The 27,324-nt window shown below is 27.3% G+C and overlaps 1 protein-coding gene and 1 long non-coding RNA gene across 9 annotated transcripts in view; one reads left to right on the top strand and one right to left on the bottom strand.

Moving 5' to 3' along the window:
• LOC127286957 (uncharacterized) overlaps positions 1-27,324 on the bottom strand; it is an 84,743-nt gene that overhangs the window by 44,615 nt on the left and 12,804 nt on the right. The gene's annotated exons all lie outside the window — the stretch shown is intronic.
• The window catches only part of LOC127286913 (protein sprint), a 240,967-nt gene that overhangs the window by 203,871 nt on the left and 9,772 nt on the right, over positions 1-27,324 (top strand). For 5 of the 7 annotated variants that reach the window (XM_051313552.1, XM_051313553.1, XM_051313558.1 and 2 more), the window contains 8 exons: positions 8,870-8,990; positions 18,137-18,328; positions 20,264-20,448; positions 20,950-21,125; positions 21,280-21,360; positions 21,597-22,213; positions 24,469-25,177; positions 26,815-27,285. In XM_051313552.1, the coding sequence (XP_051169509.1) occupies positions 8,870-8,990; positions 18,137-18,328; positions 20,264-20,448; positions 20,950-21,125; positions 21,280-21,360; positions 21,597-22,213; positions 24,469-25,177; positions 26,815-27,285 (2,552 nt within the window). The remainder of the gene's footprint in view (positions 1-8,869; positions 8,991-18,136; positions 18,329-20,263; positions 20,449-20,949; positions 21,126-21,279; positions 21,361-21,596; positions 22,214-24,468; positions 25,178-26,814; positions 27,286-27,324) is intronic. The other 2 variants (XM_051313554.1, XM_051313556.1) reach the window with 1 other exon arrangement.

The following is a 27,324-nucleotide window of genomic DNA, read 5'->3' as shown; positions in this document are numbered from 1 at the left end:
TAACCTCGAGGATAAAATAGTAGCGTGACAAAGAAAACGCAAAATTGAACTGCGAGAAAAAAAATGCAGACCAGACGACGAAGCCCTAAGGGAAGAGCGTGAAATCAATGCGAGAACCTTACCCCCATATCGAGTGATTCTCTAGAGGACCTTACTATATATATATGTATATATATCTTTTTACTTCTGTCTACTGGTCTTCTTATATATTTCCGTCTTGCTCACTCCTTTTATTTCTTTTCAAAATTCCTTCTTATCCCTCCTTATCAGTCTATAACGTCTCTATACGATATCCTTCTATAGGCCACTGCACGAAAGCCAGACCCAAATCCTCTTGAGAACTGATCCCTTTTTTTATAGGCGCAACTCGCTATTGAAAATTGTGGAAAAAAAAGTTTATTTAGAGATATATGGTTCAAAATTTAATTTTCTTTCAAAGACGTGAATAACCACAGAAATATTGGTATTTTTTTTCTTTAAAAAGAATGACAAAAATGCAAAAAAAAAAAAAAATTAATTATGTTTCAAACGTAATGTTAAAAAGGGTGTTAATTATCTTGTAGCAATTAATTAAAAACTCTTGATTCTCTTTAATTATTATAATTTGACAAAGTATATATTAAAATACTGCGCGGGATAATGAAGGTGTATAGATAAAATATGTCGAGAGTAATTTGTAATTTGAGTTGATCAAGTGTAAATTGTACTTAAAAAAGAATTTATCAATGCGATAACTTCTCTTGCTCCTACAAGTCGTTAAATAGACAGATACATTGAAAACTGATCAGTAAAACAGTTGTGTTTGTTAAGTATAAAACCTCCAAGAAATGAGAACGTGACGAACTGGTTTTCGAAGAGACTGGTTAGAATCATCGTCATTATTATCAACAAAAAAAAAGTGTAGAGAAGACCAATGAACTTAAAAAGATAATCACGCAACTTCTTTCTATTCTGAAATAAAGCAAATTTGAAAATAAAACCCAATTTACCTTACCCTACATTTAAACCCCAATTAAAGAATTTCTATTGACGAGAAAATTTAAAAGAAAAAAAAAACTGAAGAACCGAGTTATTTAACTCGTAAAAAAATTCTCTCAGAAAAATAAATACCAAATTCTAATAATAAATATTCTGTAAAAAAAAATAATATAAATTAATAATATTGTGACAAGTTATAAAAATTGTGAAAAGCAAAAATTTTGTGATAACCTCCAATGTAAATTTTTATAAACTAAATGTCAAGGCGACAGATATAATCCTCTAATATCACAAATATCAATCACTGAATTATTTCAATATTTTAAGAGAAACGATATCAATATCAAGCGATACTGATTAATAGCACATCATTAATTATTTAGACCTATATTTTCTCTTATATTTGATTTGTCCGACTCCTCACATTGTTGTGAGAGAAAAACAATTTTCTTATACCTTATTCCCTGATATAGATTTCTCTTGAGAAAAAAAAACCATCATTATATTGATATTATTTTTTTTCTACCAACTTAATGAAAAGAAAAAGAAACGATATTTTTAATCAAGCTTTCTCTCATATGTATATGTACATCTCTCTCGAGTATTAATGTCATTTATTTCAAGTGTTTTGTAACAAATTTTTATATAAACACACACACACACACATAGCATAAAAAATTGTTATACAAAGTACTTGAAATAAATTATCAAAAAAAAAGAGAAAAAAAACGAGAAAACGTGATCGTACATATCATTTTATCCCCCAAAGCCTTCAATAATTTTACAAAAAAAAGTAATTTATCAAAAAAAGAAACGAGGAATCTAGAAAGATCTAAAAAGATATAAATCTAGAAGTAAAAAAAAAAAAAAAAAATTTCATAATTATTGAAGTACCTCGTTAACTTCATATGATGTGTCACATTGGAACTTCCTGTGTTCCCTTTGTGTCATTCAAGTTACGGACTTTCTTAGCAAGTTTATATGTCTATTAGTGCAACGGGACATGGCACTTGGCAAAATCCCCGCCGTGTAATTAGTAGCCGAGACTCAGAACCCTTACGAGTTTCTTTTTTTTGTACTATTTTTTCTTTTCTTAAAGAAAAGAAGCTTGCAAAAGTTAAAATATACCGGAAAAGAAATGGTAAATTGAAAATTAAGGACATGCGACTGTTAGGTCATGTGATTATGCATGTAAATATTCTCCACGTTTTTTTCTTGTTTAAAATATTTTATTTTTAAAAATTTAACATACATATAATTTATAACATATATATTCTAATTATTTAATACCATAAAAATTATGTTAAATTTAGTCTAAATGAATTTTTTATTTTAAATAATATTTCAAAGCAATAAAAATTACACTAAATGGAAATGTAGTGATTAAATAAAAATTCTTTCTAATTGAAATTCAAATAATTAAAAATTCTAACAAATAGTCATTTGTTATAAAATTACAATGATAAAGAATGACTATTCGAAAATATATAATCCATCAACTATTTTCCAAGAAAACCTGCGGAGAATATTTAAATATGTACCATTTCGGCGATCACATGACCTAACAATCACATGTATATATATGTAAAACAATGTTTCAAATAGAGATCAGATCAAAAAGCGTAGGCAACTTCTAAGCAAGGACATATCCGGTTTCACTATAGGTGCTCGAGCAAAAGTTCCTATATTGAGTGAAACTGAAACCATGGAATACCTCTTGGATTTCAACGTAGGACCAAAGTAAAGTGAGATTCGGTTACCCGAGGTAACACGCGACACTTTACGCACTAAGTAGATTTTCGCTCTGTTTCCCCTTTACACATTTCTCCAGTCATTTCAGTTTTTTCCATCAACAAAATTTCTCTCTTAAAAAAAAAAGAATCATATCTTCTTTCTTTAATCACATTATTTATATTAATTTCGCTCTCCCGTATAATGATTACTATTATTAGTGTCATTATAATGAATATAATTACAGTACAAGAATTAAATACAAGATGATGAAAACAATTTAAAAATTAGAAGATAAAACTATAATTGAGAAATTAGAAAATAACTAATTTGAAAATTATTAAATAACACTTTGGAAATTAAAAAATAATAAAAAATTTGAATATTTGAAATGCGATATAAATCATCTTGAAATTATCGCAAAAGATAACTTTTTGAGCTAACAAAAATTACAGAAACATAAAAATTAAAAATTCATTGTTTTTAAAATTATTTTATAATTGCAAGAAATCTTAAGGGTTTTAAAAAATTTAGTTGTAAATGATGAAATATTTTTCGACAAATATCTATATACAAATGTATAAAACTTGAAATGCAACTTGTTTACGAGAATCTGCAACAAGAATGGGTTAAACGACTGCATAACAGTTCACGACATTTCGCACCACTGCAATAGATTTCACTTTCAAGAAGCAACTTTAAGGAACTCGAGAAGAAACTTATTATAAAGTTGTGATGTATTTACAATGAGGTTACATAACTTTAAACAGAATAAACTTTCATAATTTTACACTATTTACACTTTATTTTCAACTTTTAAAAATCGTTTTTATGCAAAAATAATATAAGAATTTGTTTAAAATTGCATTTATATAATAATTAATAAAATAACGAGAGTAATCTTTTATTTGCATTTATTTGAATCTAAAAAAATATTTGTCTCTGTGATAAATATATATATACTTTTTAAAACACAAAAAGCTAATAATTATTTTAAACAATGAAACAATAAAAAAAAGAATAAATAGTAATTATTTGAAGAAAGGAAAATAAATCATCAGACCTTAAAATTGGATAAAAACGACTTTTTGTTACAAATAAAGGAAAAAAATTATTATTTATTCTCAAGTCACGTCAATCATTTTAACTATCCAACATAAATTTCTCATTGTTGTAAAATTTCTAAAGCATAATTTATGATTTTAAGGAAATTCAAGTAAATTTCATAACTTTTAATGTAGTCAATTTTTTTTCAATTCTTTTATTATTAAAACCCATATGTTACCTGCGCATTTAACTAACTTAAATTATTTATAAACCTTCATTTAACCATTTACATATACGACGAAAAAATTAAATTAACATCGCTTTAATAAATTATTTCAATTGTAATTTAAAATATAATCTCCTGTCTCAAATCAGTAAATTCACTTCATAAAAATTCATGAAGAAACTCAAATCAGAAGAAGAGAAAATTACGGAACAAATCTTCATTTCCTCCGAGTGTTTATCCAAGTTGACAAAAGGTCTTTCCCCATTTTTCTAAAACTTTTTTCCCCTCCAACTTCCCCTAAAAGTCTACATATTAGTCATCGATATTGTTTCATTCAATAAATCAACGAGAAAACTGTGCTTTTCAAAGTTTTTCAAGAACAGTAGTAGTAGAAGTATACTTTAATGTTATGAGAAAGTATTGGAACATTCGTCACAATATATATGTTGCTGACGCAAAAGTATTTTTCTTACATATATATATATATATATATATATATATATATATATATATATGAAAAAGACAGAGCAAATATAATAACATATTTAGTCGAAAAAAAGAGAATTGGAAGAATTTTTTTCCAGTCAACGATCATAGTATAACTTTTCCTATTTTTCGTGACTTACAATTCTCGTTTACTGAAACAAAATCACTTTGAAAACTCTCGTCATTACGATGAGAAAAAGAAATTTCTTTTCATTTTATCGCATGACAAACAAACACATATATCTCAAATGAAAGGAGAGAGAAACCTTTTGGGTCATACGATACGATTTTATATTGAACAGGACCATATCATCAAGGCTAATAATTAATTGTCCTATGTCCTCATTCAATATAGAATGGCTTCCAATATCCGGTTCGTGTGTCCAAAACACCAGGAACTTCCGATCACTTTAATCTCTTCACCCTTCAGCGAGTAATTCTAGGAAACTAACGAAATTTCCTGAAGAGGGTATAACCATATAAGGTATATTGAAATACTTTATGAAATTCTTTGATGGCAACTTTTGAGATACTTCATTATTGTTTATCGCTAATCTAATTATAATTTAAATAATTTACGAAGTAATATTCAATCCGGAAAAAGGAATTTTTAATCCACAGAGAAAATGCGCGTATTTTGCATCTTATGAAATTTCTTATGCTAATAATAGCTTTTAATTTAGGGGAGACCGCGGGATGAGAGCAAACATTAAGTGTACTTCAAAAGAAATTTGTAATCACAAGTATAGAATGATAATAAAAAAAATGTATTTTTAATTTTTTACAAAAATGATCGCATTCACACAAAGGAGAAAAAATTGTTCAATTCTTTTTAAGGATGCTTAATGTCTAAAATTAACAAATTCTTATTTGTTTTGCATTGAGCAGAATTTACGAGGCTGAAGTACGCAACGTTTATGATAAACGATTTTTAAAGAAATAATTGTTTAAAATGAAAAATTCTATAATGCTTTGCCTAAAAAATATTTTCTTATAATTTGTTAATTAATGAAAACTACAAGAAATATTTTTTATGCCAAAAATTATAGAATTTTTCAATTTAAAAAATTAATTCATTAAAATCGTTTATCATAAACGTTGCGTACTTCAGCTTCGTCAGAATTTTTATATTAATCACGCTTCTGCCATCTGACGGCGGCAGGAGGTAGTGAACCTGTCATTGTATTATTTTCTTACTTTTTGTTTTGCAAAAAACAATTCGGATTTAGGAAATTTATAAGATAAGGATCTTTGGCTGCTTTTGTAAAAAGTATCCATCTTTCGAGAAAAAAGTATTTTAAAATCAATGTTTATTAATAAATTCTGATTCCCCATGAAACACTGTTTTTACATAAAAACACAATTTTTTCTTAAATCAGGAACATAAACTAATTTTAAAACCTATTGAGAAATGTTTTTTATTCATATAAGAACCATAATCAAAAAGAATTTTTAAGTGTTTGTATATCATTACTGTAATTACGAATTTAATAATACACAGAATGACAGAACCATTTATTTCTTTTCTAAAAACAACAACATCTTTTCAAGACTACAATTGCACTGCATGTGAAAAAGATTTACGATCTTTACAAAACTATTTTTATATCGTTTGACCCTCTGGAATAATAATGTCTGAAACTGTACGGCTTTCTCTAAATCACTGTCACCGTATATACATGTACAATCTACTGTATATGCAAAGAAGTGACACGTAATACCAAAATCCGAGAAAGTTGCATCTAGACTATATATTGTCTTGTTCAGTTGATAGGATGACATTGGTCCTTTTGGGCCTGTACTCACGTAAAGGTAACCGAGCAGAACACATATGTAAACTGCATTTGCTACAAGGTGTATATACATATACAGGAAATGTCTGCTCATTCGTATATGTGTGGAGAGAAACTCCAATCTGTGTATCGCGTCGGGACGCCGACGCCGCACCGGGGTCGTCTGTGAGATCAGATGCGGGGGTTTCCATGACAACTGCAGGTTCTCAACACGTGGTACCGGCATCGAAACTACATACAGTTTTACGTATTAACGAGCCCTCGTGCTCCAATGTGTACCTTCCGGAAGACGCATTATGCGCGTTCGCACTAGGGTGGCATTGCTGACGTACGTGTCACCTTGTCCTCTAACCCCTTTAAAAAGCAAAAAAAATGAAAACGAACGAGAGGAAAGAAAAAGCCCATTGGAGAAAGGTTCAAAGAAACTCGAGGATCCACACAGAAGTCATCCAGTGAAAAACTATTGGGAGATTCGACTTTGTGTCCATGAGGGAGAAAGAGAGAGTTGAAACCCATGATTAGCGGGGTGCATGTTCTTTTTATTTCAAGAGTAACTCAAGAGATTTTCAAGAGGGACGATGAAAAAAAATTGACGGTTCGTTTGTGACGAATTCGTCAGAGTTAAAAACCATTAGCTCTATATATATGTGAACCTTCAAATGATGATAAGCGGTTTGTCAAGCAAGCTTATTTTAAACGGTGTTCTGAATCATGGAAAAAAAAATATATAAATTGTTTTTGTTCACTCTTTTGTAAAGAAAAGGGAAGCTTGTTAAAACAGGTTTCTTTATGGTTTTTCTTACGATTTCTTTATTACCTTCTCGAAATTGACATAGAGGAAGTTGTCGTAATGAGGTTTAGACGTTCTTCTTCAGATTGGAATTACAAATTATTCCTAATAAATTATTATTATTATTATAATTCTAAAATTAGGAAAATCGATAGGAAACCATAAAGGATGATTTTCCTACGCAGCATCGAAACTTTACTAAATATTTATTAATGGTCTAAGTGCAAACTACCGAATATTTAGATGCAATATTTAGAGCGAAAGTTGACTAAACATGTAGGTAATGTTGGGCGTGAAAACTAAATTAAAGTACCTACGGCTGCGCAATATATGTTTTGTCCTCTCAAATATGGTGCTTAATGTATATATTTGAATATTAATCGTTTTCCATAAAGATTTTCAGTAATATTTCATTGACGATTAGTGAAATTCTCTACTGTTGTAAAAAGTCAAATCTGTTTCACCGATTAATAATAATCCAGATGTATCTATTTTAATCAGTAAAGAAGTCTATTAATCTTCAGTTAAATGTGACTGCAAAAAGAAGTATCTTATTTTAAGATGTTTTCGTAGCGTTTTCAAGTCGCATCTATTAAACATCTTAATGTCTTAAAAACGCTACCAAAACATCTGAAAATAAGATACTTCTTTTTGCAGTGTTTGGAATTTATTTTTTTTATTAATTTTGATATCTCCCCGAAATTAAACATAAATATTTGAAATATTTTTATTATACATATCTATTAATTTGGCTCTTCCCCGTTTTCATTATATAGAAAACACTTTAGAAAAAGGAAGAAGGTAATAAATAATCAGATACTGGTTTCCCAGTTTACGACAATTTTATTATGCGAGCGCACAATTCATTATTAAGCGAACACAATATCTCTTTTCCTTCCAAGTTTGGTGGGTATACTTTGAAAGTGCAAGGATTTTCTCGAGATAGATTTAGTGTTTCGTTTAAGAGGTTCTGCATGGAAGAGAAGTGTTTTGTATATATAGTGAGAGTTCAGAATATTCCTTACACGGACCGTTAAACGATAAGGGAATCCTTTAAATCCTTTTACACGAACATAGTGCGAAGAATATTACATTCTCATAAACATAGTGTATATATATATATATGTACTTGCTTTTAAAAAAATAACAACTACCATTTATTTAAATACCCATATTATAGACCATAAGCTACAAATTAAGATGTATAATAGATAACGTTCCATCATAATAAAACAAATTATTTTCAATTTTTTGACGCGTGAAAAAACAATAATTTACAAGATTTAGGTTCAATGCAGAAAAGGAAGAATTGATTCTTTATAAGTAATGTAAAACGCAATTTCAAGGCTAGTTTATTTTCTTATTTCTTCATTTAATTAACCAAGCGTAAAACGTGACCTGAATTTTATATATTTTTTATGCGGTGTAATAATAATTTCCGTGGTTTTGTTTCGATTTATATCTATAATATTGATTTAATCAGGAAAATATTTTATTGCCTTTAATTTGTAAAAATTCAAGACTATTAATTTCTCGATTTATCATAAAATCTAAAGAATATTAATAAATTGAAAAATTAAAAATAAAACTGAAGCTTCGTGTAAAAATCCAATGTATATATGTTTTTAAATTTTGTCTCTGCCAAATATATTCCGTTAGTCATCTTCATTATGCGATTATATATCGATACATATAACTCATCACACATACTTTGTGTAGATTATTAATTAGATGTAAACAAGTAGGACATTGTTTAATAGAAATTAAATTCCTCGAGCGTTGAGAATTAATGTGTTCCAATTTTTTTTTCTGCTTCAGGAATGACGTCTTCTTGGAACCGTATTTGCAGCAACACGGAACTGTTCAGGTCGTTGGATCTCCAAGTACACCGCCACCAAATCCACTTCAACATCAGCTTACGCAGCTACATCATGTACAGGTATTGATTTAAAAAAATGTTCTCTCTTATTTTAAAAAAGAATCCATTAAAATTATCCCCCTCTGAATATTTATTATTTATATGCTTCATTTCCGCGATATAACGTACCATTTTATCATGTATGAGTTGTAATCTGGTACTGTGCCTTCCAAACCCACGCTGGAATTATATATGACTCATGTGGGTAGTACTTTTACTTGCATACATTATTAGGAAGCACGCAAAATATGGTATTACAAGTCCGCTATTTCAAAATGGTCCTTTTCAAAATGATAATCTTCTATATTCCTTCATATGTTTTTATAATAATTTGTATACGCTATACTTTCATCTTTTAGATTGGAAAGTCCCTTTGTTGTCTAACAGAAAAATTTGATTTTCTTTTGCTTATAGTTTTGACAAATATTTTTTATTTTATGATTTCACTTTGAACTCTTTGTGAAAGTCTATTTTTTTTTTTTTGTGTAAAAAAAGCTGTATTCTGTTGCGAGTGAAATGTAATTTGAAATGCAGACTGATACAAGGGCAGTTTAGACTAAAGGGATTAAATGAGGACGTGAGATGCACACTGAGTACGTTCTGCTAATTGCGAATCCCATGATTACTTGTCATCAGAAAGTTTACCGACTTTGTTCACGATTTTAACGAAACAAAGGAAATTTTCAAATAAGAATAATCACAATTCTTTATAAAGTTAATGTCAAACAAAAAAAAATTCTGATATTGAGAAGCTCATTTTATTTAATTGAAATTTTATATGACAGATTCGCTCTTTCGACAAATTTTCATTTTATATAATTTCCATTTTTAAAAATTGATATTTAAGATAATTTTTATAAAACAGAATCTTTCTTAAATCGAATTCTACTAATTTGAATATTCACTTAACAGAATTTCCCGTGTTTGAATAAATAATTAAATTTCTATTTAACTAGAAAACTGTTATTGGTTAATTTTAAAATTCTGCAATGTTTCTGCTGGATATTTATTCGACTTTTTAGAATTGAGACTCAACGGGACGCATGATTATATTCTAAAAATCATTTGTTAGAATATTCATTTTATGGAATGTCATTTGTTATAATTATTTTTGAGCCGAATTTTTATTTGTTCGAATTAGTATTTTGCAGAATTTTCATCAAGACGATTTTCTATATTACAGAATTTTTATATAACCGAAAACTCACTTCACACTCTCTAAATCTGAATCAGTGAAATTCCACTGATTCTCAGTCAAATTTGACTGATTCAGTTTTAGAGAGCAGAATTTTTATTTGCTCAAATTTTTATTTAACATAAGGTAAATGTCCCAATTAGTGTCCTACTAAGAATGTAACTTTAGTTAATAAAGAAAAAACTCGATTTATATTCTTCCATGGAGATAATTTTTTACATTAATATAAAGGTAATCATTTTTTGAGCAGAAAATAATTTTTATTTGAGTATTATTATCAAAATATTTTAAATTTTCTTTTTTTTTAAAGTGATGTTATTGTACCAATTTGTGTCCGACGAATTTTAGGTTGCCCCTATTTGTGACCTGAGGTGTACCAATTAGTACTCAGCAGCCATATTTGTGTCAAGAAATGTAACTAAAGGAAATAGATGTTCACTATTTGGTACACAAACATAAAAATATGCTTTGTCCTAATTAGTGTCTTTAAAAAATACTCGATGTTCTTACACTGTCACATTTTTCACATATTTAAATAATTTTAGGTTAAAATATAAAAACTATCACAATAATTTTCAAAATTAAGAGTTATAGAATTAATAAATGAAGTATTTTTCAGAAAAATGTAATAATTTCTTTAATTAAAGTTGTGTTATTGTATGTAAACACAAATAGGATCATTCTCATTTTAGTGTACGTATTTGTATTTTTAGGTATACATAAAAATTAACTTACCTTTGCATGAAAAAAAACCTCCAAACAGTAAAACTATATTATCTTGAATTATTTACTTAACAATTTAATTCAATATTAGACGTTAATTATCCTGTGCTAACAACATTCTGTTAACCTGTCTAATGACAACCTTTATAAGATGGCGTCATACTTTCCTCGTTTTGGCAGAGAGGGCGGCAGTGCAAATTTTCAAAATTTAATTTATAATTATTAAAGAATACTAAGACCCTAAATGCAAATCTACACGAAAGATATATAATGTAATATTCAAAAAATATTTTTTTGAATATTTTTCTAAATTGTTTTTTATTTTATTTCGTGCATACACGGAAAGAAATTTAGTAGCAATATTTGATAAATCTGATAGGAAATTTTAGTATTCTCTTTTTCAAACGCGGAACATTTGGGTTTGATAACGAAAATCGGTATATTTTTACCAATAGTCTTTTTAGTAAATATATTCCAGAAATTGAAATTATTATTTCGTAAATTGATAAATTTATACGAAAAACCAGAAGTAAGTTAAACCGACGCGCACTTCGTTATTTACTAAATTTATATGAAAATTTGGAAAGATTATTTCGAAATTTGTTAAAACTATACTAAAAATTCGAACACTGAGAAAAAGAATTATTCGTTTCAAATATAAAGATCAGTTTAAAAGTTTTTGTTTAACCCAACACAGTTTTTATGTTTAATTTTAATATATAGAAAATATTTTCTACTTTGGCTTAAAATTATTATTTGTTTGAATAATTATGTTTGATTCAAACATATTTTCTGTTTGGCTTAAACTGAAAATATGTTTAAAATTTTTATGTTTGATTTAAACATAAAAATTTATTATGAATAAATTGAAATCAACCATAATTTATGTTTAAATTAAATATATTTTCACATTGAATCAACCAGAGAATATATTAAATTTAAACATAAATATGTTTGACTGTATAACAAAGCTATTTTAAGTTTGGGTTAAACATATTATGTTTGAATCAAACATATCGTTTTCTCAGTGAAGTGGTTCAGTCGTAACAGATGACGGCAGAAACACCAATAGATTCTACGCCAAAGTTTTATCTCTTTCTCATCTCGAGGATAGACGAGGATATGAACTTTTAAATGCACACACACACATACACCGCATTGTTTTACATCGATTGGCTTATTTTTATTCCTAACCTATACCAACGATAATACGTATAACATTCGCAGAATAACGCTTCATATACAAATTTACGCTCATGTGAAAAACTGATGTGACCATTCTTATATACTAACCAGACATATTTTTCACCGCTTATGAGAAAGGTGAAATTATATCAAAACATGTTTAAAAATATAAATAAAAATCATTATTTATTGGGAAATAATTAAATATTTTATTATTTTTTGAAGAACAATTTTTTTTACTGATTTATTGTAAAATATTCGAAATTAATTATATAAAAGAAATTCAGGTCTGTATCAAGATAATGGTAAAAAGGGGCTTGTCTAAAGAGCTTCGTCAGTCTTCGTTACCACTCGGTGAGGATCGGGCAATTCCGAACGTTCAACTTCGGCAAATTTCGTCGAATCTCGTTAACTTTGATATTTCTTTTTCAATTTTCATATCAAATATATCAAAATCTGAAATAATTATATCATTTTATAGAATTCTAATTACGAAATTTGAAATATTTGGTTAGAAAAATTGATAAAGAGCTTATTAAAATTTGACATTTTTGTGTTTCAATAAAAAGATTTCAGATTTCGTAAATATTATATCAAATTTTCTTTCCAACTATATTAAATATTCTTATTTTAATCTCAATCATTCTTAAAAATAGTATCGAAAATCGTTATCATGCCAAAATGTTCCGCAATTGTAACCAAATATACTAAAAAGTAACACCATAATATCAAATATTGCTACAAACTTTCGTTCCGTGTAAATGTGCAAGTGGACACAAATTGGGACATGGTCACAAATTGGGACATTTACCTTACTAGGCATTTTAAAGAATTTTTATTGGGTAGAATTTCATTGCATACATAGAGAAAAAAGAATTGTTGTAGTTACTAAAAATTAAGTCCACACAACAATTCCGGATTGTCAATATTGAACCAGCGCTTCTATTTGTTTTTGGCACATAAAAAAATTCTTGAAATGGTATTGTTATTGAAACTATTCAGATTGTTAGGTGAACAAACAGAATTGTTTGATGAACAAAGAAAATTGTTATGGAACAGTTAAGATAACAAAACTAAATTGTTAAATCGTCAATACAATTTGTTTTATTAACAAAGCTTTGATCCGTCTAATATACAATTTGTTCAGTTTCTTCGCCTTCTAAAATAATCGATAGCAGATTTCCGTAGGTCATATCACCAGTTTCATTTGCATTAAAATCTGTGGAACATGCAGCTTCTGAATCAAATTCTTTAACTTGAAACCAAAAAAAAAAAAAAAATTTGTTTTTTTTAAGATGCAAGGTTAAGGTTCAATAGTAACCGAGTATAACTTACCGATAAACGATGAAATTGTCTCTTCATCCATTCACTATACTTGCAATAGATTTCTTACTTTAACCGGAGTCATTATTTAACAGCACTTTGTTATTTCTTTTAAAAAAACTAATAATAATAGCAAAAGTGGCACATGTGCTAGAAGTTTGCTTCTGCAACTGTACAGAATTGCAAACTGAACAAAATTGACAACAAAAAATGCGTATTGTTGTTAAAATAACATACATTTGTATTGACAGCAATCCGAATTGTAATATTAACATTTTGAATTGTAATGTCAACAAATCTACTGACAACAATCCAAAAATTGTTTGCACAACATTCCCATTTTTCTCCATGTAGAATTTTCATTTGTTTGAATTATTATTTGATATAATTTCCATATAACCGATTTGTCATACTACAGAATTTTTACTTAACCAAAAAATCATTTAACGGGATGTGAGAGAAACCCACGTGACCTAGTATGGGAAAATGTGTTTTGCAATATTCCAACTTTCTCTAAAATGCAAAAAGATTTTAGGCTAAAATTTTGAGGGTTGATAGATTTGGGTACAATGCATCCCGCTGTTCTCCTGACAAAACTTAATTTTGCGTTAAATTATTTAAAAAGTTTAATTTTTAAACGAAAATGACAAGAAAGATGGCGGCGCATACACAGACGTTGCTTGAGTGTGTCAGTGCTCCAGTAAACAGCGCCAATTCGATCGAGTGGACGCTGAATGAACTATGATTAAATACATTATTTTACTATTTATTGCTTTATTTTTATTATTTTATACGTAAATGAGGAGAACAGCCCTATGCTTTGCACCCTCCTTTATCAAATCTTGAATATTTTAACCCGAAATCATTATTTATTTCAAAGAATGTTGGAATCCACAAGAAACGTCTATTGCCCACATGGCCTTAACAGAATTTCTAATCAATCGAATCTTCATTTGTCCGAAATTGTAAATTGCCGAACAAACAATCAACAAAAAGATTTCGGCGCGATTTTTAAAATGAACCAATCATAAATTATCCATAAAATTGTGATTGGTTAATTTTAAAAATTGCGCCGAAATTTTTCTGTTGATTATTTTTTTGTACATTTAAAATTTCAGACAAATGAAAATTCTATCAATTAGAAATTCTGTTAAATGATTTTTCAGTTAAGTATAAATTCTATAGTATAAAAAATCGGTTTAATAGAAATTATATCAAATAATAATTTGAACAAATGAAAATTCATTTGAAAGAAAATTCTATGCAACGAAAGTCTAGCCAATAAAAATTCTTTAAAATGCCTATTATATGTTAAATGAAAATTCGAGTAAATAAAAATTCTGTGAAGTGAATTTTTGGTTATATAAAAATTCTGTGATATAGAAAATCATTTTGATGGAAATTCTGCAAAATACTAATTCGAACAAATAAAAATTCGGCTCAAAAATAATTATGACAAATAAAATTCCATAAAATGAAAATTCTAACTAATGATTTTTAGAACATAATCATGCGTCCCGACTAAACTGGATCTGAATTTTAGCATTTCATATGCTAAAATGTAATGTAATATATTTTACACTGAAAACAATTTTATTTGATTCAAATAATCGGTTACTTGGCTATTATCAAATAAATATTTATTTATATCAAATAAATTGTTTTATTCTTACAGTATTGTTTAAGTATCAACGAATTAAACATTTAGATTTAAATACAAAATTTCTTCTTGATACTTTTGCGACAAATTTTTCAAGATCTTTTTAATTAAATAAATTATTTTGTTTATGAAAATATATAAATATGTTGAATAATACGTTTTGGTATTATTTTTACAATAAAATCTGTAATAAATTAAATTAATATTTTGTCAGCGAATAAAAATATTTTTCGCCATCTCGATGGATTCCTTTATAAAAAAAGAAAGAAAAAAAAGAAACGAGGATTGTTTGCTTTTTATAACGCGAGAAGCACACCCATGCTTTTTTTATTAAAATTCGAATGCCTGTTTGCTGTGTGATATAAAATGACTATAAAAGTTTGTAATCCAGAAACAAGATGCAACACAAACAGCAGAAACATAGAATGGTCGGTCGAAAGTCAAAGTCGTGAATCGTGAAGCAAGTAAATATGGAAATTCCAGTAGAGTCGGCCCTTAATCCTCAATTCAGGGGTGTAAATCCTCCCTCAGGAATACTCGGTGACAATACACTCTAATACCGCATTATATTCCCTGTAGGGTTTTACGATTGGACCACTGGGGGTTATCTCAATTTGCAGTCCATGCGAAATTCTTGATTTAGTTTTAATGGCAGTTACCTGGACTACTGAATCCGCGAGTACAGCTTCGAAATTTGCTTTACTTGATTCCTTTTTTTTTGTTCCTATTCTCGATTCACTGGGCCATGAATTATTCGATTTTCACGCAACAAAGAAAAGTGGATTACAGTTCACTATAGTACAACCAATAGAAGGAGGATTATGCGTCCCAATTTCCAATATTAAACTTCGGTTTTAAATAAATTACATATATTTTTTAATTTCAAAGTTCCAGTATTTATTCGTGTCCAAGATTTTTCATTTTTTTTTGTCTTTTGCTTCAGCGCAGCCAGAACGATTTCACGAAATCATTTTGATAGATAGTGATTGATCAAACCGTTTTATATATAGACAACCTTGGTCCATGATCCTTTTTTTAGTCCTCCTTTAAAAAAAAAAAAAAAAAATGACGATTCATCAAAATTGAGGCTTATCGCGTTGAAATCTTGAAAGATTTATCTCCAAAGAAATTTCAATTTTTAGCAGAGTTGACAATTTAAGGATTGATTTTCAGTATAAATTTTTATTCACTGCAATTACGATCGATATTTTTTTTGTTTTTGATGTTTCATAATTATATTTTTAGCATTTCTTTATATTCAATTTGTCGAAAATTCTCTTCATACACTTCAATCAGAATTGCTAAATGCCGTTTGACCGATGATTCATCAAACGCTCTACATTTCTACGCGCGTTGCATCCCCAACTTCATTAGCATAGAAATGATTTTTCACACACATGTTGAATCTTTACGTAATTGTGAAAATTAATGGTCAACTACACGTCACTATTAAATTACAATTTATTATTCCAAGATTTGCATAGATATTTGATTTTTCCTCCCGCATATTATTGTCTTTTGTGTCTCGCCAATTAATTCTAAATCACTTATGAGATTGACGAATTTATATATGATATATATATATAAATTACATAATTGTAAAATGTAAAATCTAAAGTCTAATTTTATTGATTTTAATTTAAGTAAATTCATTTATCTCTCTCGAAATTAAAACTTGATTTCACTTGTAATATTGTCTTGATGACTTTTGTAAATCAAACAAATTTTTACCGAAAGTGTATATATAATCCACAAAATCAAGTTTAAAGAGTCAATTCTCTTATAAGGATTTTAGAGATGACATGATACTTTCCAGTTCTCGCACCTGAAGTTGCAATCTGAATTCTTTTTTTCTTTCTCTCTATGGATGTCGAGATGTAAGTATAAAAGATGGTAAAAAGACCATTTCGCGAAAATTGCCATTCTTATCTGCCCTTTATGTTCCTCGTCTAGACGACCAATGCGAATAAAAGTATGGGGAAACTCGAAATTCTTCTCATTTTTTTTCACGCCTAACACGACATTGACCAAAAGGAATTATTTTTCGGATTTTAGAGAGGAAATAAAAACTTATCAGAATCTACTCTTTTTCACAAATATGAATATACACATATATATATATATATATATATATATATATATATATATATATATATATATATATGTGTGTGTGTGCTTTTAAACCTAAAAGTGCAAAATGCCATTTATAACTGATATTTTACTATAATAAAGGACCTTTCACTTTGGAGTCTCAATATTGTGCCATATATAACAGTTCCATTATATTGAAATTTATTCAAAAAATTTATTGCAATTCGGACATTAAGTTTTTTTAAAACTTTTTTTATATTATTATAAATATAGGTAGGTATATTTAAGGAGAGGGACAGCATTGAGTATATTTAAAAATAATAATATATTATGAAAAATTTTTAAAAGTATTATTATTTTTCACTGACAATTTTTTTTACGCTTTTCTCATGATTCTGAACATTCAATCGTATGGATTTTAAAAATTTTCAATTTTTTAAAAAATAATTTTTTTTTTTAAATAAAAAAAAATTTTAACATGGTAAAAGAAATACTTTTTTTAATTTTTTAAAATGGAATATGTTTTAAGTTCCAAAAATATAATTAAAAAAATTGACATATTTTTATATACTTTTTTTATTATATTTAGAATAATTTTAGATCCTAAATCAATGACAGAGAAAAAATTAGCGTATATCGACAATATATATTTTAAAGGGTTAAAATTTAATTGGTCCCTCCTCTTAAATATATAAGAGAAACAATCATCTAATATTATTAGATTACTAACCAGTATACAGGGTGATTTTTATGTTTCGGACCCCCTAAAATTTTTTGTTTAATTCCATTATTTAAAAAAAAAAAAAACGAACAAAAATGAGAATTAAAAAAAAAATTTTATTTTTATGGTTCTTTATGGACTGCGGGGAAGATATGTAAATAAATAAATAATTTAATTATTATAAATTATTATAAAATTTAAAAAAGAATAAATTTGTTTCTCTCAAAGTTTTAATTTAATTTTCTAAAAAGTTTATTTTTTAATTTCAGAGCGAAGAATCTTTATCGTCGGAAGGTTCTGCAACCTCGCGTGTATCTTCAGCTTCGACGGAAGATTCGGGAAGCGAAGTGGCCTGCAACATTACTCTTATTGAAAGACTCATTCGATCTCATCCCATCTGGTTTCTCCCAGGAATTCAAAGAGCCGGTGCCTTCCACTTGTTGCAGGGAAAGGAAGAAGGGGTCAGTGTTTATTTTATCAAAAAAAAAAAAAAAAGAAAATTTCATAAAACCGACTTATTTGTCAATCGCATAAAAAACACAAACCCCTAACAATTTATCAATATGGAAACAAGAGTTATTTATGACAATTTTCCAGTACGTCAATTTCAAAAAGCTGAAATTAAATATTGGAAAAATTTTAAAGAACTAAAATTTTCAATATTTATTTTTTTAAATCAAAATCACCTCAAGTAACACTTTTGAAAATCGTCCGGTTTGACGTTATAAACTTTAGATCATAATAAATTCGAATAAAAGCTGAAAATTCTATCCAATGGAATTCAATATGAAATGAAAATTCTATAACTAATGAATTTTAAAGGTCATTTATGCGTCCCCGATAAAGAAACCAATTTACAAAGTAAAAAGTTCAATCGTACCACAAACCATTTTGGAAGACAAGTAACTGCACCTTTTGAGACGTTTTCTATAATGTTCAGCAATTTGGCAAGCGTTCCACCTTACTTTAATATACCATAAAGACAGGGACAATCGTAAGAACTGAAATACTAGGTATTTAATTTTTGGCATAAACCCAAACACACCAGACTTACGAGTTCTCCCTGAGACTCCTATTTAAATGCGATTCATGTTAAAATTTCGATTTCAAATTCACTCTGAAACGAAACTCAAGATGAAATAACTTGTATTTTTTAATAAAAATTTTCCTCAATAAAAAAAAATTTTCTATTCTAACTACAATATATTGTCATCAAATATAAAATATCTCTTCATTTTAGTCAATTTATTAATATTTTTATTACTTGGAATTTAGTTCAATTATTTGTCTTAATAACCGAGTTTCAAGACTATTCTCAATGAAAGAAAAAAAAAGAAAAATAATCATGCGGGTTGAAAATGTATGTCAATGCCTATTAACTTGACAGAGAGTGCGAAAGAGCTTGTTTCTTTAAAACAATGGTTCTTATTGTGGGAAATCACTTACGAGCACAATATTACGTAACTGATTGTCAAGGGAATTTAAAAAAAAAGAATTCAAGAGACTTTATAAACCCTCCCATTAATGTTTCTTTGTTTTCACCGAATACATTATTGTCAACACCTCTTCAGTCACTTTCAATTTTACTTTTTTTTTTTCATCAAAACATCTACCTACATATTATTAAAATCTATATCCAATCTGAAATAGATATACAGTAATTTCTTATTTTTATTTTTCTTTTGTCTAAAATAAACTCTTTTTTTCAGTAACCAAAATTCTAATTACAAAAGTGAAAACTCCACACAAAGTGTGCACAGTGTGTTTTTTTGCATACACATACATTTTTCCACTATAAGTAAGCACAAAAGCCATCGTAATCAGCGCAGAAATGCCTACGGATGAGGTGAGGCATTGTCGGTGTATTGTTCCCTGGTATTCATTGTTTTCCGGCTTCAACGATTGTTATAATCCCCAAGTCAGAGCGAATGCCATATAGCCAAAAAACAATGCATTTCGTAATTACTCTTTTCAATCAAGAAATGAGACCATCCAGAAAAAAGTTCTCGAGCAAAGTTTATTTAAAAAAAAAAGAGAACCTCTTAGCGAAACAATTGTTTACTAAAACACACTTGAAAACTTCATAGGAAAGTTCAATCTATTCGGAAAATTTTATTTGCAACACGAAAAAAAAATCTCGAATAAAGTTTCTGGCAGAACATTTTTTAATTAAACACTCTGTTTAAATATTACAATTCAAAGGCGAAATTCAAACTATAAAAGTCAATCAATAATTATTTTTTTCTTTAAATAATACCATTGTTCTAAAAAAAAAATTTATTTTTATTAAAAAATTAAAATTAAATTAAATTAAAAATTTAAGAAAAAATTGAAAATAATTTCAAGTCTGAAAAATATTGCAAAAATGTAACTTTTATTTTTCTCTCTTTTTGCAGAATTTCGTCGTTCGACAATCCAGTCAAAGCGACACAATGGCACTTTCCGTCAGACTACCACCTGGAAAGGGACCTTATATCGAACATTACCTCATTCAATCTAACAAAGGAAAACTCAGTTTAGAAACAAGTGAAAACAGATTCGACAATATCCCTTCACTCATCGCGCACTACTCACAGTGTTGGTGAGTCATGTGTTTCTATAAAAAAAAAAAAAAAAATCATCGTGTTTCACTTCAGACTACCTAATTAAAAAGAGGGATTAAAAAATAAATTTTAAAAATATCTTCAATATAAATACACAACCTACACGTGAGATGAAAATTAATGAAATTTTTAAGAAAAAAAAAATCGTCCTAAAACTGAATTAATAAAATTTTAAAAATATAATATTTTAATAAAATAATTATTTATCATTTTTTTTGTCGATTTTTGTTTATTTTAAATTTGTTTTTAGCTTAATTTATTTATTTACTTAAATTAAAATTTAATAATAATACTTGAGTAAAATTCAACTCAAAAATGTAGTTTCAATTTTTTTTTTAAATTAAAGAAAAATTGTATTATGAAAAACTTTTTTCTCCAATTTTATAATCGTTTTGTAAAATTGACGAAAATTTGATAATAAATAATAAAATTTCAATAATAATTTTCACAAATGATTCTAATTTGCATTGTTCGGTAAGCAGTGACGAGTTACCAGTTCAATTAACACTTCCAAGAGCAATGAGAGAAGCAAAAAATCGACAACAACTCTCATCACTTGCTTTGTTAGGACAAGAATTTTGGAGATATCCAATGGCAAATCCTAAACCACCAGAAAGTGGGAGCAGTAACACTTCAAGTTTAAGCAGTTTTCATTGTACGTTTCTAATATTTAACAATAATTTGTACTTAGAATTAAAAAAAAATAGAAATTGATTAATTTCTCTGTTAAATAAATATAATTAATAATTATTATATATTTAATTACAAATTAATTAAATAAATATTAATCACTATTATTATATTTTCAGGCAACAACAACAATATTATCTCAACTCCCACATCCGAAAGTATTATACTCAACTTAGCTCCTATTTCTTCTCAGGATACAGGTAAATATAATTTATAAATAATAGGAAAAATAATTGAAATTAAATTGCATTTCAATTAACAATTTAACAAAACCAAATTAAAATTGAAAAAAAAAATTTTCTAATTAAATAATCAATTTTTAATTCCCTTAAGCCAAAGATTCAAAAAAAAAAAGTGTAAAATTACTAGAAATGAATAATTGTTAACAAAATAGAATAATTGATTGGATAATACAAAATTGAATTTATTTTTTTAGGGGGCTCATCTCCAACGAGTTCAGTAACGACGTCAACCTTTGCCTCATCACCGCCACGTCAACCGAGGCCAACACCGCCAAACACTTTAAACCTAACGACGTTTAATGAACCATTCGATACCAAAAAAGATAGGCTGGAGAAACTTTCACCAAATGAAAATTTATCTCAAAAGCTTATTTCGCCCAATTTGGTTCAAAGCGTACGCTGCCCTTCGCCTGTGATTCATAATGTAGAGAATAATGTTCTTAGCCCAATGGAATCAAGTACAATTATTAACGAAAGAACTAAAAATGTCGAAGTTCAAACAAGCAAATCAATAATCACTGAATTTACAAGAAGCAATAAATTTTCCATGAATTCACCATCATCAAATTTTCATCAGAATTTAACTAATTTCAATAATCTCTCGAGCACAAATTCGCCAATACTTCCGGAAATGAATAAGAATCTCATTGACAATAATCATCATCAAGGTTCAACACAGATTATTAAATCACCACCACCACCACCGCCAAGATGGGCGAAGCCGGGGATCAGTCAAAGTCAAAGTAATTTCACGGTCACGACAACAGTGACCTTCAACGTCAATCAGAGTAATGATGTCTCTTCATCGCAGGTAATTTTTCACTATCAAACATATAATACATTTTATATAAGTGAAGAAGAAAAAAATTCAAAAGAATATATTTCAATAAATTCCAATGGAAAATAAATAAATTTCAATTGAATAAAATTTCGCTGAATAAATTGCCTTTTTAAATTAACAAAATATTTGCTGAGTTAATTTTCCTAATCTATAAAGTCACTCGAATAAATTGCTTCTTTTCTACAAGACAAGATACAAAAAGAAAAATATTTTAACAAATGTCTATATTGATCGGTAATATTAATAGTAAACAAAATAAATTAATAAAAATAATAACAAACAAAATATATTCTACTTCTTTGGATTTTATATTATAAACAATTAAATTATTTAAATCTTGTAAACTTCCTGCATGAATTTTTTTTTTCTAAATGTTGCAGGTGATTTACTATGTATTTTTACTGACACAGGCCTCGGATCGACTTTAAGGCATAAAAAAAGTCGTTTTAGTCGATTTATATTCCAAAAAAAGTCGAAAAAGTCGATTTTATTATTTTAAAAAAATTTAATTGGTTAATAAATATTTTAGATTAAATAACTAAAATTATTAGATATTAAATTCATTTTATTAATTCTGTAATAAGAATAATTCTATAAGAATATTATCAAGAAAATTTATTTCGAATATTTCAAAATCGATCTAATTACAAGACAAATTTTAAAAATTTTATTTAAGTAGGACAAATTTCTAAAAAAAAAAATTTTTTAAATTCCATTTTTATGATTTTTTGAAGTCTGATTTAAGCAATTTATTCGAAATAAAAAATTTCAGGCAATATTTTAATCAAGTTTTACAGATTTTAAAGTGTTTCTTTTTTTAACAATAATTTTGGAAATGTTAAATTTTTATAAAAAATTGAATTTCAAAAGATTTTGTTAATTATCATATAATAATTAAATTTTATAAAACTAAAAATAATTTATTAAATAATTTTAGATAACATTTTTTAAAAGTAAATGAATTTTAAAAGATTTAAAATTTAGATTTTTGAAATTAATTGAACTTCAAGTGAGTTTTAAATTAAAACTTTTGATATTTGTTACTAAAATGTTTTTTAGAAATTGCAAACAAAAATATAATAATTTGAAAACTTTTTAAGCGAAAAATGGTTTCATATAATTCCTATAGATAAATTTTCGAAGAATATTTTAAAAATCATTAAAAATAATTGAATATTTCTATCTATTTAGATTCTATGTGCCTCAACGATCCCCGAGACATGTTCCTCTATTTAAATTACATTTTGTCAGAACTAATTATTCGAATAATTCGGTGATTAATAGATTGAGTCGTGAGGCAAATCAACATAATAGTAACCTTAATTTTTTCGGTGTTTCAATCAACACCTTCGTCCGAGAGTTACAATACTTGATATACCACGATAATAATAATGCTAGTGTGGCCACACAATAATTACTGTATTTCTTTTTCTGTAATATTCAGTACTCTGTACTAATGGGCAGTGTAATTACTACCCGTCTAAATTGAAATAAATAAATAAATAAATTTCAGGAGAGTTATAATTGAAATGATTAAATTTCAAAAAATTTTAGAAATTTTTAAATTGAAATTTTTGAAAATAATTAAATTTCAAAAAATTGTGTGAAATTTCAGACAATAATTATAATAAGAGAAATTTTTAGTGATTTCTGTTGATGAAGAATTTATAAGCAATAACATAAAACAAATTGAATTCCAAAAGTTATTAATTGAAAAATGCTTTCACATAATTGAATTTTCGAAGAATATTATAAAAATCATTAAAAATAATTGAAATTTTTGCAAATAATTAAAGTTGAAGTGATTTTTAATTAAAAATTTTTGGTAATTTTACTTGCTAATTTTTATAAAATTATAAACAATAACAATTATCAAATTTTATAAAAATTTTAATTTAAAAATAGTTTATAAGATAATTGAATTTGTGAAGAATGTTATAAAAATTATTAAAAATAATTAATTTAATGAAGAATTTTAGTTAAAAATTTGTTAAATAATTGAAATAAAAAAGATCTGCATTGTATACTAAAAAACGTACTTTGTTTAAAACTTTTGTAAAAAAAAATGTAAAAAAAAGTCGGAAAAGTCGCATTTTATTAAAATAAGTCGAAAAAAAGTCGTATTTTTGAAAATAAGTCAGAAAAAGTCGTATAATCCGAGGCCAGTAACTGCGATAATAAAATTTCAATTCACTAATAATATTGAACCTTTTTTTAAAAAACAGCAAAATACACCATCGGATCCAAATTCATCTCTACTATCACCACAAAGTGGAACATCAACAAAATCATTGTCCTCGAATCTCTCATCAAAATCAGCATTATCACCAACAACACCTGTACTGTCTCCAACATCAAAACTAGTCTGCTCAAAAGCACCGAGTATCATGTCACCGACAACACCCTCGGGGACCTGTAAAATCAAACGTCGAAGAGATCGTGAGGCAAGAAAAAATTCTCAACACTATCAGGAATCAGATATTCTTGAATCATATTACAGAAGTTCACCGGGAGATAAAATTTCCGACTATGAGGACATTTGGAATACGACAGATCAATCGAATCATTCGACATGGTGTCCTAATGAAAGACTACCAACGGTAGCTCCTCGCGTTATTATTGTTGATTCTCAACAAGTCGATCGTCTCAAGAATTCTAACGATCGCTTAGTAACTCCTGAGAGAGTTGTTACAACTCCTGGGGAGAAATCAAATTGTAATGAAAGACTAACAGCTAATGATCAGCTAGTACCACGAAATGAAAGGCTTGTGATTCGTAATGATAAATCCGTGGGAAATGAAAAGCTGAGTTATAAAGAAGTTACTAGTCCCGAGTTCACTAGTTTCAAACCAATTTTAGAAGCCAAGAGTCCAGACAGTGGATCATTGGAAGAAGCGGTAATTGGAAAGAAACCAGATCTTTTATCGAGAGTTTGTAAGTATTCATGTTCATGAAGTTTCGAACTTTCATATACATCGAATTCATTTCAAATTAGGTAGGCTGAATTTTTTCGGTGCTGAAAATTTATTTCACCTAAGAAATTTTGTTTTTTAATGATTTTTAAACTATACGTATTTTTTTATTTAGCTAAAAAATTTTTTTTGGAAATTTATAACAATTTTAATTTTTCAAGTCCGAAATGTCATTTATCTTAAAATTAATATAAAAAAAATCTTTCAAGTGTGTCATATTTTTTAGACAAATTGGAATATTTAATTCTTTCTTTTTAGGTCTGAAAGAGCTTTCACTCTTTTAATATGAATAAAATTTGAGCCAAAAAAATGGTCGGTTTTTTAAGTAATTTCAATTTAAAGTTTTTTTTAGTAAAATGGCTGCCATTTTGTTATTTATCAATATTTTTTAATTTTCTTACCGGATTTTTGAAGAAGAGTGAAAGCTCTTTCAGACCTAAACAGAAAGAATTAAATATTCCAATTGGTCTAAAAAAAATATGACACACTTGAAAGGTTTTTTTTTTTAATTTTAAGATAAATGACTTTTCTAACTTGAAAAATTAAAATCGTTATAACTTTACAAACAACAGTTTTTAGCTAAATAAAAAAATACGTGTCGTCTAAAAATCATTAAAAAAAACAAAATTTCTTAAAAGAAATAAATTTTCAGCACAGAAAAAATTCAGCCTGCCTGATTTGAAATGAATTCGGTCTATAGAACCAGATTTTTTTACGTGTTTCATTCAATCTATTAATTAAAATTAATTATTAAGATTAATGTAAATTAATGAATTTAAAATTAAATATTTAAGTAAAAAATCTTAATAAAATAAAATTCAATTGTCAAATGGAAATCAAAATTGAATATTAAGGGGAAGCACCGTCTTTATTTTGACCCCTTTATTTTATATCATTTGAGACCTAAAAACGTACAGGGTTATCAAAAAAAATCTTATTTTTTAATCATTTTAGAATTTTTATTGAAAAAAAAGATGAAATTATTTTAATTCCATACGATTAATTGTGGAGAATAATTAACAGAGCGTATAAAAAAATTGATGATGAAAAATATTCAAAATTGTAAAACCAGTGCAAATTTTCAAAAATTTTAATTTTTAAAGACTAAATTCTAAAATTATCAAAAATAAAGATTTTCTTTTTTTGACCACCCTGTATACTTTTAGGGCAGAAATGATGCATGAAAAATAATAACTTTCTGCGATCATAAAAAATAGAAGAGGTCAAAATAAAGATGTTGCGTCCCCTTAAATTTGTAAACAATTTTAAATTAAAATTAAAGCTATAAGTTAGAATTAAAAACTAAAATTTAAATAGATAATTAATTTAAACTCAAATAACCATTAGTTTAAATACAAAAAAATAAGGATGAATTCAAATTTAGTTAAATTAAAATTTGTTTAAATAAAAATTGCCAAGAACAATTAAATTGAGTACCTATAAAAATTAAATTATAAAAATTATATCCTAATAATTTGAAAACTCAGAACATCAAATAAATGAAAATTAACCATATAAAATATTCATTAACTAACACAATAAGATTTAAGTAAATAAAATAAATAATTAATTTAAAAATTTTAATCATTTATTTTTCAGGTAGTGCGAGTTCGTTAAATAGTCCAAACTCAATAACGCCTCCAAGAAATAAATTAGGTTTAATTTTGGCAAAATCTGAGAGCAATAGTCCCCTGACACCAGAATCAAAACATGGAAGTCCATTTTATGCTGAACCAGCAGATGCCATTACTCAAAATGCAATTATTGTACCTAGGAGGCGAGCAAAAAATAATCCTGCAACGAACAAATTTCGCCACAGTGAACCTGGATGGCTACAAACACCATTGGGAATTAATGCGAATCAACTTCATCCAATCGATTGGGAGGAAAATGAAGAAACAGAAGACAAAACGCCACTTATATCATCCTCAGTGGATAATCTCGCAAAACGATTAGGATCAAGGGAAATAAAAAAATTGCCCACCGCAAAACCCGTTCAACCCCCGAAAATTAAGACAAAACTTTTTACTGACACCTCTTGGACTGTGGATTCCAGTTGGGAATTTATTGGTAATAAAAATGAGATAATCATTTTTTTAAAATAAAATT

Source organism: Leptopilina boulardi, unplaced genomic scaffold (genome assembly GCF_019393585.1).
Source record: "Leptopilina boulardi isolate dan_hultmark-lab unplaced genomic scaffold, ZJU_Lbou_2.1 LbouV2_366, whole genome shotgun sequence".
Taxonomy (NCBI): Eukaryota; Metazoa; Arthropoda; class Insecta; order Hymenoptera; family Figitidae; genus Leptopilina; species Leptopilina boulardi.
This window is presented reverse-complemented; position numbering and strand designations above follow the sequence as displayed.